This window comes from Carcharhinus amblyrhynchos, chromosome 2 (genome assembly GCF_965287045.1).
Source record: "Carcharhinus amblyrhynchos chromosome 2, sCarAmb.v2.hapA, whole genome shotgun sequence".
Taxonomy (NCBI): domain Eukaryota; kingdom Metazoa; phylum Chordata; class Chondrichthyes; order Carcharhiniformes; family Carcharhinidae; genus Carcharhinus; species Carcharhinus amblyrhynchos.
The window spans coordinates 40,068,428-40,081,247 of record NC_137325.1 but is presented as its reverse complement, the minus strand read 5'-3'; the positions used below and the strand labels follow the sequence as shown (position 1 = coordinate 40,081,247).

Here is a 12,820-nt window from a genome sequence, read left to right as displayed (position 1 = left end):
GCAGATCTTAAATTTTAAGGTGCAGAGCTGAGAGATTGCACTAGAGGTGCATTAGGAGTAGAAGACTTGAAGGACACAAGGGAATCAAAGGAAGCGCAAGAAAGTATTTAGCAGCATCAGCAGTGTTGATGATGGGAGGGTTAAAAGGAGGGGACATTTAGAGTTGAAGAACATAAAACAGTACAATTGGAACAGGCACTTTGTTCCATGATGTTGTGCCAAACATGCCAAATTAAAACTACTCCTTTTTGATTGCGCTTGGTCCATATCCCTCTATTCCTTACATGTTCATGTGCTTATCTAAAAGCCCCTATCGCAGCATGACACTGATCACTTAAAAAAAACTTGCCCCTCATCTTGTTTGAGCTCATCCCCTCTCACCTCAAGTGCATGCCCCCTAGTATTTGACATTTCAACTCTGGGAAAAAGATTCTGTCAACCCTTTCTCTGCCTCTGTTTTATAAACTTCTATCAGGTCTCCACTCAGCCTTTGCCACTCCAGAGAAAACAACTATAGTTTGTTCAGCCTCTCCTTACATCGCATATCCTCTAATCCAGGCAGCATCCTGATGGACCTCTTTTGCACCCTCTCCAAAGACTCCGCATCCTTCCTGTAATGTGGCAACCAGAACTGAATGCAATAATTTAGTGCGGTCTAACCTGACTCTTGTTCTCAATGCCCTGATCAATAAAGGCAAGCATGCCATATGCCTTCTCTACCACCCTATCTACTTGTGTGGCCATTTTCAGGGAGCCATGGACTTGAACCCCAAGATCCCTCTGTACATTAATGCTGTTCAGGGTCCTGTCATTAACAGTATACTCACCCTCAATATTTGATCTCCCAAAGGGAGACACCTCACACTTGCCCAGATTAAATACCACCTGCCATTTCTCTGCCCATATTTGCAGCTAATCTTGAGCACACTGAATCTCTGTCCGCATTGATTACTCTATTACCGCCTCACAAAAAAAAAATCAAGTTAGTAAGACATGACTGGCTTCACACAAAATCATGCTGACGTTCCCCAATTAGGCCACGCTTTTCCAAATGTGCGTAAATCCTATCAGGGAGTCCTTTCCAAAAGCTTCCCGACCACAGAATGTGACAGTTCCCTATAATTTCCTGGATTATCCTTTTTCCTTTCTTGAAGGGAGGAAAAACATTAGCTTCTCGCCAGTGGCAAGCAACAAATCAAAGATCTTGGTCAGGGCCTCAGCAATCTCCTCTCATCCCTTGCTCAAAAATCTGGGGTGGATCCTGGGGATTTAACTATCTTAATGCTCTTCAAGAGACCCAACACCACTTCTTTCTTGATCTCAAAATGCTCTAGCATTTTAGCATGCTCCACACTAATCCTACCATCCTCCATGTCCTTCTCAGTGAATACAATACAAATTACTCATTTGGGATCTCACCCACATCTTTTGCCTCCAAACACAAGTTTCCTCCTTTATCCTTGAGTTATCCTACACTCACCCTAGTTATCCTCTTGTTTTTAAATGTATGTATGAAATGCCTTGGGGTGCTCTATATTCTACTTGCCGAAGTCATTTCATGGCCCCTCCTTGCTCTCCTAATTCCCTGCTTGAGCTCTCTCCTGCTTTCTTTATATTCCTCATGGGCCCTGTCTGAGTTTAGCTTCCTAAACCTTACATATGCTTCTTTTTAACTAAGTTTGCAATCTCTCTCGTTATCCAAGGGTCCCTTATCTCACCAGCTTTGTTCTTCATCCTTACTGGAACATGCTGGTCCTAAACTCCAATCAGTTGGTCTTTAAACAATTCCCACATGTCAAATGTGGACTTCCCTATAGAAAACTGCTCCTAATTAACTCTCCCTGACTCCTGCCTAATTCTGTTGTAATTTGTCCTCCCCAATTTAGTACCTTCCCACAAGATCCTGACTTATCCTTATTCATAGCTATCTTAAGACTTAAGGAGTTGTGATCATTGTTTTCAAAATGCTCTCCCACTGAAATGTTAGCCACCTGGCCAGGCACATTTGTCTATACAGGGTCCAGTATGGCCTCTTCTTCAGTTGGGACTATCCATATACTGTTTCAAGAAACCCTCTTGGTTGCACTTAACAAATACGGCCTCGTCGATGCCTCTTGCTTTAAGTCCCAGTCAATATGGAGGAAATTGAAGTTACCCACTATGATAACCTGTTGTTATTGCATCTTTCCATAATCTGCCTACGTATGTGTTCCTCAATGTCCTGAAGGCTGAAGGGGACAAATAGTATAAACCCACCAAAGTGATTGCATCCTTCTTATTTTTGAGTTCTACTTATATTGCCTCAGGTGAATGAGCCCTCCAGTCTGTCCTTTCTGAGCACAGGTGTGACATTCGCCCTGATTAGTAATGTAACTCCTTCACTTCTTTTACCTCCCTGTCTATCTCGCCTAAAACATTGAAACCCTGGAACATTGAGAGGGGGACAAGACTGGCTGCTCAAATCAAGTCTCCATAATGGCCACGACATCATAGTCCCATCTACTGATTCAGGCTCTAAGGTCATCTGCCTTACCCATAATACTCCATTGCACTAAAATAAACACTTCAGCCAATAAGTCCCATCCTGCTTATTAAGCTGTCTCTGCCTATCCTTCCTTTCAGGCTTGCTGGCCCTAAAATCTACCTTCCCTTTAAACTCTCCACTTGCTGTCCTGTCACTAGCACGAGTGAACCTCCCAGCAAGGATATTGCTTCTTCTCCAGTTTAGATGCAACCCATCCCTCTTGTGATGTCACCCTTGACCCAAAAGCAATCCAAATGATCCAAGAGCCTGAAATCCTGTCTCCTGCATCAGCTCCTTAATCACGCATTCACCATTTAAAATGGTGTTTAACAGGCAGCACATAAGATAATGTTAAGAGGTGGGAATTAGAAGACTGAGAAATTGATCAGAAAGACTTTGTTGGTAACAAAAACCTCCTTTGAGATAGAATTTGTGCAGGTGGCCACGTTTGAGGAAGTTGAGCAAGGAGTTGAGTCAGGATGACCGTACAGAAAACTAGATTATAGTTCGAAAGGATATGCTCAATTCAAACAAAATAAATAAGACCAATAAATTTCAAGTCCAAAAGAATTCATGCTGTACCTGACGTCATGAGCCTTGAACTCAGAAAGATACTTTTTTGAGTTTATATCATACAGACTGACATGTTCTTCATCCCCAGCAACAGCAATGATTGACTCCTAATGACAAACAAAACGTTTAATTTTATTAACATTGAATGAATTTTATTACAAGACTCTAAAAATAATACCCATCAACCATGATGTTATAATGAAACAAAATCCAATGGCATCATATTGGCTAGTTCTCACTTCTGACAGCTGCTCAAACACTTTGCAAGCTTTTGAGTGGAAACTTTCTCTATTCATTGTCTTCCCCAGCCTAGTGCCCTCTACAAGATACCTGAGAACTGGGACAGCAACAACACTCCAACCAATCAGAACAATAAGAACATGAAAAATAGGTGAAGTTGACCATATGACCAAGCTTGCTCCATCATTCTAAATGACTGTGGCTGGTTTTCAGCATCAACCCCACTATTCCCCTAAAAAAGACAAATAATCCATAATCCTCAGGTTCAGAATTCCAAAGATCTGCTTCCAAAGACCTTACTTCAGTTCTAAATGATTGTTCCCTTATCCTGAGACTGCGCCCATGCACTAAACGATGCCCAGCCAGGGTAAGTAACCTTTCAAGGTCTATCGTGTTGATGTCTTTGGAATTTGGTATTTTTCAATGAGTCATTGAACACAACACCCTCAGTCCCCTCATCTAAGTCAATGAAAGACCTGTGAAATAACACCATTACGCACAATGCCTGTTAACTTCTTTATCAATGAGAAGTATCCTCAGGAACTCACTCAACAGACAGTGTCAAAGGACACAGGTATTTATTGCAGTCCAAACAACAACAGCCTGAGTCACCTGACCTGTTTCCTTAGGAGGGTTATGTCCCAACATACATAACATTCCTCGCCTCTAAACAACAATCCCCTATAATAGCAACAGCATTTTAAAAACTATTTACATACAATTACACTTTCCTTTTTATTTAACTTCAAAATATTGGTAAAGAACCCACAGTATATTCACAATGCGGTACAATCTGTTCTTTAGTTCTCCACCCACACGTCATGGTACGTGGACATGATGTTGGGGGGCTGCTTACTGAAAATAGCCTGAGGTTTGTCTTTGGTGATTATTGTCTTGCCGAAGCCACCATTGATGGCCCTGCTTTGTGCACATCGTTGGCCATCTATGCCAACCTCCCAGTTTTTTCTGTAGGAGAAACAATAAATTCCATGCCTCCCTCCCCAGTACCTCTGCTGGCACTGTCCAGAACACCTCCGAAATTGTACATGTGCTCCCCACCCCTTGATATGGGGCCACTAATGGTTGGTCCGCACACAACCGCCAAACTAACTCGTTTACAGTTTCCACCATATAGGGCAATGGCTCCGTCTTGAATAAAATCATGGTGTGACCCACTTAACATTCGAAATGTAGTTTCTGGCAAGTACCAACTCACCCTCATTGTACACAACTGTCTCCCAGACATCAATGGTCTGGGAAGCATTTAGTTGTTGTATGGGGGTGTTTCTGTACCATCTTCGCATCAATGATCCTTGCCCGAGAACTAATTTACATTTACAACCCATTACATTTGACTGAAAATTTTAATTTATCCTGGTAAATTTATTTTGCCACAAAACTCTCCAGTACTAATATTATTTATGTTTATTTTGCACTAATGATAAATATTGACTGTTTTTTGACCATTCTTGAGAAGTCACTGATCAATTAAAGTCAAATTCTCAACATCCAAGATGGCAAAAGAGTGAAAAAGAAATATTACTAATTATTGGACAGATTTGTACTCTCAGACTCTGTTTTAAATTCATGCATTTCCATGATTCTACTTGTGACTCCTAATAAAAAAAGTGACTGCTCATCACTGAACAATTTCAATCCTGAGTCTGTGACAAATTATTGTTTTCTTAAAAAGTGCTGTTTATTCTTGATCATTCAGATGCCAGGGTGGGCAGTGACACTTGAGCACTCTGCATGGGTATCAGATATTGCTTGCTTTCCCATTTTGTATGGAATGGATGTGTAAGAGCCAAAGAAAGAAACCACAAGAAGAAAAAAAGATATAAAAAGGAAAAGAAACTAAAAAGGAACAAAACAGCAAATGTCAAAGAAATTAAAAGGAACAAAAAACTAACAAAAACTGGAGTAGGCAGATCAATTGAAAAGTATCATTTTCCCACCCTTGTCAATAAATGGATTTCAAATTAAAGAAAATTTTAGTCATTCGTTTTTTAAAAAATTAGATTAAAAAAGAGTAAAATAGGTAAATTAACTTTATAAAATTAGTCTGGTTCTGACATAGAAGCTTCAAATATCATACTCAAGTTATGGAAGCTTAAACACCAATGTGAACATACTGTTACAAATTTCAATGATGAGATCCTTTTCTTGCACATAATGGTACCATTGATGGAGGCGGTCTTCAGGGTGTAAATGTCCAAGTGGTTATTTGAAACCACAATATAACTGTTTCCGCTCGGGGACCACTGGACAATTTGGGCATCTAAGGTACCAAAGTAAAATGAAACTCATAAATATGTAACAAAAATAAACGCTTTTAAAAATACATAGTATTTTGTTTTTATCTCAGAAACTGGAGACTCTTCATCAGAGCTCTAGTCCATCCAATCTCTCTTCATAACTAAAACTCCAATCTGGGCAACACTCTGGTAAAACGCCTCTGCATCCTTTCAAGTGCTATCACATCCCTTCTATAATGTGGATTACAGAACTGCACACTATACTCTTAGCTGTTGCCTAAGCAACATTTTATGTAGCCCAGTATAACCACCCGGTTTTTAAGCCTTGGCTAATAAAAGTATATCATATGCCTTCTTGACCACTTTATCTACCTGTTCTGCTAGCTTAAGGGACTGGTGTATATGCACACCAAGGTTCTGCATTCATCATGTATTCCCTTACTTTGTTTGTCCTGCCCAAGTAGTGAGTGTATGCATGTCTGTCCCTTTCTTTGCTTGTCTAAGCGTCTCTCATTCCTCCTCTCCATTCTTCTATTATTTAGCAAAGGCAAGATACAAAAAGTCAAACATTTTATTTGTGGTCTGTGAACATGCTAATGACAGGTGTGGAAGAGTCAGGGCATTACAATTAACCTGGGCTTTAGAGAATTGGGAACAGCAAGAATGACCATTTCAAGATATTGAAGGATTGCAGTTATCCTTTAAACTGTACTTTATCTTCAAGAAAGCCAAAGAGGGATGAAAGGTGATAAAACTGGAACAGAAAATGTGTCAAATGGGCAAAGATAATGCTGGATCTATCTATCTGTAAATTGGAATTTAGCAATATTAGCAGTCTTACTGAAACAGGAATACAGAGTACTGGGCTAATGGTAAGATACTTGGTAGTGTGGATAAGCAGAAAGATCTTGGTGTCCATATGCATAGATCTCTGAAAGTTGGCTCCCAGGTTGATAGGGTTGTTAAGAAGGCATATGGTGTGTTAGCTTTTACTGGTAGAGGGATTGAGTTTCGGAGCCATGAGGTCACGTTGCAGTTGTACAAAACTCTGGTGCGGCCGTGCTTGGGGTATTGTGTACAGTTCTGGTCGCCGCATTATAGGAAGGATATGAAAGTATTGGAAAGGGTGCAGGGGTGCAGAGGAGATTTACCAGGATGTTGCCTGGCATTGTGGGAAGATCTTGAGGAAAGGCTGAGAGACTTGAGACTTTTTGTTAGAGAGAAGGTTAAGAGGTGGCTTAATATAGGCATACAAGATGATCAGAGGATCAGATAGGGTGGACAGTGAGAACCTTTTTCCTCAGATGGAAATGGCTAGCATGAGGGGACATATCTTTATATTGAGGGGTGATAGATATAGGACAGATGTCAGAGGTAGGCTCTTTACTCAGTAGTAAGGGTGTGGAATGCCCTGACTGCAACAGTAATGGACTCGCCAACATTAAGGGCATTTAAATAGTCATTGATAAGCATATGGATGATATTGGAATAGTGTAGGTTAAATGGGCTTTAGATTGGTTTCACAGGTCAGTGCAACAGAAGGCTAAAGGGCCTGAACTGTGCTGTAATGTTCTATGAAAGAGATCATAGTGAAAAAATTGGCTTACCTAATGCTGCTTCAAGTGCCACTACACAAACTCCATTAACTCCACTGGGGCCGATTGGTACTACTTGTACAGTGGTCTTCAATATAAATATCAATGAGAATTCCCTTTTTTTGATTTGATTTATTATTGGCACACGTATTAGTATTAGTGAAAAGGATTGTTTCTTGTGAGTTTTACAGATAAAGCATACTGTTCATAGAGAAGGAAATGAGAGAGTGCAGAATGTAGTGTTACAGTCCTAGCTAGGGTGTACAGGAAGATCAACTTAGTGCAAGGTAGGTCCGTTCAAAAGTCTGATGGCAGCAGGGAAGAAGGTGTTTGAGTCAATTGGAAGTGACCTCAGGCCTTTGTATCTTTTTCCCTGATGGAAGAAGGTGGGAGAGAATACATCTGGGATGCTTGGGTACTTAATTATGCTGGTTGCTTTTCCAAGGCAGTGGGAAGTGTCGACCAAATCAATGGATGGGAGGCTGGTGTGCATGATGGAGTGGGCTACATTCACGACCCTTTGTAGTTTATTGCTGTCTTGGACACAGCAGGAGCCATACCAAGCTGTGATACAGTGAGAAAGAACGCTTCTGTGGTGCATCTGTAAAGGTTGTTAAGAGTCATAGCCAAGAGGCATTGATGAGCTTTCTTAAGTATAGTGTTGGCATGGGGGGAAACCAGGACAGACTGGTGGTGATCTGGACACCCAAAAACTTGAAGCTCTCAATTATTTCTACTTCATCCCTATTGATGTAGGCAGGCGCATGTTCCCCACTACACTTCCTGAAGTCAATGAATATCCCCTTTGTTTTGTTGACATTGAGGGCGAGATTGTCATTGTCGCAGCAGTTCACCAGATTCTCTCTCATTCCTGTTCTCTGGCTCGTCATTGTTTACGATCCGACCCACTACAGTGGTATCATCCACAAATTCGAAAATCAATTTGGAGGGGAATTTGGCCACAGAATCATTGGTGTATAAGGAGTGTAGTAGGGGGCTGAGATCACAGCCTCATTTGTAACCTGTGTTGAGGGTGGTCATGAAGGAGTTGTTGCTGTCTACCTTACTGACTGCAGTCTGTGGGTTAGGAAGTTCAGGATCCAGTTGCAGAGGGAGGAGCAGAGCTGCAGGCCATGGAATTTGGAGCTGGGTTTCGTGGGAATAATGGTGTTGAAGGTTGAGCTGTAATCAATAAATAGGACTCTGACAAAGGTGTCATTGTTATCTAGGTGTTCCAGGGTTGAGTGCAGGACCAGGGAGATAGGACCAGTGGACCTATTGCGGCAGTAGGCGAACTGTAATGGAACCAGGCAAACCAAGGGGCTGGAATTGATTTGAGCATGACTAACACACGGAACGCGGAGGCAACAAACAAGGTCCACTACTCGGCGTTAATTATAGTGATGCAAAATGTAAGCGTTTCATATTGGACAATGGTGCTCCTTCAGTATAAACTATTAACAAAAGTCCACCCATAAGCTCTTATGTACCAGCTCCAGTAAATCAATTAAAAGTTATTTTACCGAGTTCAGGAACAGACTCCAAAAGCTGACACCACAAAAATCATCTAGCAACAGAAGCCCATAACTATGTTATGATAGCTAACAAAATTAAATGGAAACAGTTCACAACACCATTTACACAATATTGAAATAAAAGTGCAGCCAAAAGTTGTGACAACAGGATGTAATGCTTGCAGACAGGAAAATATAAAAAAAAAATCACTTGTTGGGGTGAAGTTTAAATATTCTACGCTTGCATCAGAGCTGGAATTGTACAACAATGAACAAAAACTAGAAACATGCATTCCATCACATTCCAAGTTTGTTCATATTTTAAATAAATTGCAGACTAAACTTACTCTTCTTTATATTTTTGATGAAAGCAGGTTTTCCTTCAATCAGATTCCATGTTCTGCAGAAGTAACAAAAATAATTTGGTTAATTTACATTTGCATTCCTCAAACTCCTTAATTTCATGCCAAACAACTAAATGCAAAATGTGAGTGAAGCTTTAACTTTCATGTTCATTTTGGCACAAGGATATAGTACCATTATCTTGTCCAGAAATATACAGAACTTGTACTGCAATGTTGTATGACTGACCAGATAGTGTCACATCCCATCTTGGCTGCTGGAACACCAGCCAAAACATCCAGATGAAAAACACTGCATTTCAAAACAGCCACAAATTGGCAATGTTAATCCAGTGGCAGGGGCGGGGGGGAAAATACTCAAAGTCTTGTCAATGAAATTACAGAGCACAGTAACTTAAGGAACCCTCATGTGAGTTCACAGTCTAAAACAGAATTCACCGTTTTTAAAAACCTGCTGTATCATCATAACATGAAATTACTTCCCAGCCAGCTCACATCACATCTCCACATTTCTATCCAATCAACTGCAGCTTAATGATGGGTTCCTGACAACATAACTTGAGTTGGTTTGGAGGGCTTGAATGGGATGTGTTGACTCAAAGATCAAACAGTACAGAACAGAAACAGGCCCTTCAACCCTCCAAGCCTGCATCGATCATGATGTCCGCCTAAACTAAAACTGTTTGCACTTAGAATCTGTATCCTTCTATTCCTTATTCATGTTTTCGTCTAGTTGCCCCTTAAATGTCACTATTGTACCTGCTCCCACCACCTCCCTAGGCAGCATGTGCCAGACATTCACCATCTTCTGTTAAAAACATTTTGCACGTCTCCTCTAAACTTTTCCGCACACACCTTAAACCTATGTCCCCCGGTGCTTGACTTTTCTACCCTAGGAAAGAGCATCTGACTATCCACTCTATCCATGCTGCTCAATCTTGTAAACCTCTCTCAGACCACCCCTTAACCTCCGTCGTTCCAGAAAGAATGAACTGAGTTTATCCAACCTCTCCTCGCAGCCAATACCCTCCAGACCAGGCAACATCCTGATAAACCTCTTTTGCGTGCTCTCCAAAGCATCTATATTCTTCTGGTAGTTTGGCGACCAGAATTGCACACAAAATTCTAAAGTGAGGCTTATACTCAATGCCCCAATCGATGAAGGTAAGCATGCCACATGCCTTCTTGACAACTTTATCCATCTGCGTTGCCACTTTCAATGATTGGTGGACATATACGCCCAGATCTCTCTGTCTTTCAATACTCCTAAGGGTTCTACCATTTACTGTAGAATTTCCACATGCATTGAACCTTCCAAAATGCATCACCTCACACTTTTCTGGATTAAACTCCATTGTTATTTCCCTGCCCAAGTCTCCAACCAGTTTATATCTTGCTATGTCCTCTGACAATCCTCTTTGCTATCCGCAACTCCACCAATTTTTGTATCGTCTGCAAACGTACGAATCAGACCAGCTATATTTTCCTCTAAATCATTTACATATACTATGAACAACAAAAGGTCTCAAAACTGATCTCTGTGGAACACCGCTAGTACCAACAACTGAACAACGGGGAACACTACAGACAGTTACCCGCAGATCCAACCAAAGAACACACACGTCAACTCAGATTGATCAAGACCTTTGAACTGGACCTTCAGAGCACCCTCCGTGCTCTCATCCCACGTACTCCCCATGTTGGAGATCTCTACTGCCTCCCGAAGATACACAAGGTAAACACACCTGGCTACCCATCGTATCGGGCGATGGGACTGTGCGAGAACCTCTCTGGCTATGTCAAGGGTGTCTCAAAGCCTATTGTACAAAGAACCCTCAGCTTTTGTCGTGACACTATGGATTTCCTACAGAAACTCAGCACACGTGGAGCAGTTGAACCAGGAGCACTCTTCATCACAATGGATGTCTCGGCATTCTACACCAGCATCCCCCACGACAATGGCATTGCTGCAATTGCCTCAGTACTCAACGCCGACAATTGCCAGTTTCCAGATGCAATTTTACAATTCAGCTGCTTCATCCTAGACCACAATGTCTTCATCAACAACCACTTCTTCATCTAGACACATGGAACAGCCATGGGGACCAAGTTCGCACCTCAATATGCCAATATCTTCATGCACAGGGTCAAACAAGACCTCTTCACCGTACAGGACCTTCAACCAATGCTATACACTAGATACATTGATGACATTTTTTTTTCCCCTTGGTCTCATGGTGAACAATCACTGAAAAGACTATATGATGACATCAAGTTCCACCCCGCCATCAGAGTCACCACGGACTACTCTTTGGAATCGGTTGCATTCTTTGACACACACAACTCCATTAAGGATGGTCACCTCAGCATTTCACTGTACCGCAAGCCCACAGGATAATCTCACGATACTGGATTTCTCCAGCTTCCACCCTAAACATGTTAAAGATGACATCCGCTATGGACAAGCCCTCTGTATACACAGGATCTGCTCAGGTGAGGAGGATCGCAACAGACGTATCCAGATGCTGAAAGATGCCCTCATAAGAACAGGATATGGCACTCGACTCATTGATCAACAATTCTGATGCACCACAGCGAAAAACCACACCGACATCCTCAGGAGACAAACAACAGACATTTTGGTAGCAAAATCCACCAGCTTTTGGAAAGCTAGTGAATTTTGCTACCAAATAAACCAATTGGACTTTAACCTGGTGTTGTGAGACTTCTTACTGTGTTCATCGCATAAACGCAGTGACTACAAGAGCAGGTTCAGAACCTAGAAATACTCACCTCCTGACTCCCCAAAGCCTGTCCACCATCTACAAGGCACAGGTCAGGAGTGTGATGGAATATTCACTTGCCTGGAGGAGGGCAGCTCCAGGAACACTCAAGAAACTTGACACCATCTAGGACAAAGCAGCCCGCTTGATTAACACAACATCCACTCTCTCCGACGCTCAGTATGCTCTGTTGCTGCTATCTCCAAAATGCACTACAGAAATTCCCCAAAATCCTTTGGCAGCACCTTTCATACCCACGATCACTTCCATCTAGAAAGACAAAGGCAGCAGATACATGGGAACATCACCACCAGCAAGTTTCTCCTCAAGGCACTCACCGTCCACTTGGAAATATTGCCTTTCCTTCGCAGTCACTGGTCGAAATCGTGGAATTACCTCCCCTAACAGCATTGTGGATCAACCCATAGCACATGGACTACAGCAATTCAAGGAGTCAGCACATCATCACTTTCTCAAGGGCAACTAGGGATGGGCTATAAATGCTGGCTAGCCAGCAAAGCCGGTGTTCATGAATGGATTTTTAAAACAAAAATCCTTTTTTCCCAAACCCTTCCTAGTTTGCATTTGCTGTGAAAGTTAGTAATTGATTGGAACATTTCCAAATGTTAGGGTTGGAGAAAATATGCCATCATTTTTAAAGAGGGAATCAAAATTAAAAAAAACACCTGTTTTTATGGATGAGTAGAGTATGGGGAAATCTGGACAGTTTAAATTGACCCATCTCCTGTGACACACTCACTCCCTTCCTTTCATCTTAGATATTGCATGTGCATCATTGCGAAGGTAGCGCCATTTGTGCACCTGTGATCAGACCCACTTTACCCTAGATGTATCCACATACCTTAATGTTTTGTCTGTTCCCACTGATAAGGCCAGCTTTCCAGATGGATGTACCGAGAGCGATGACACTTGGCCTCTGTTTGAACAAAAGAAACTGATTTAACATTGAT

General features: G+C 41.7%; 1 protein-coding gene across 1 annotated transcript in view; it reads right to left on the bottom strand.

Moving 5' to 3' along the window:
* Positions 1-12,820, bottom strand: part of pak1ip1 (PAK1 interacting protein 1) — a 46,954-nt gene that overhangs the window by 14,456 nt on the left and 19,678 nt on the right. The window contains exons 4-7 of the mRNA XM_080204788.1: positions 12,712-12,786; positions 9,052-9,104; positions 5,473-5,618; positions 3,107-3,204 (exon numbers count right to left, since the gene is read on the bottom strand). Coding sequence (XP_080060914.1) covers positions 3,107-3,204; positions 5,473-5,618; positions 9,052-9,104; positions 12,712-12,786 — 372 coding nt within the window. The remainder of the gene's footprint in view (positions 1-3,106; positions 3,205-5,472; positions 5,619-9,051; positions 9,105-12,711; positions 12,787-12,820) is intronic.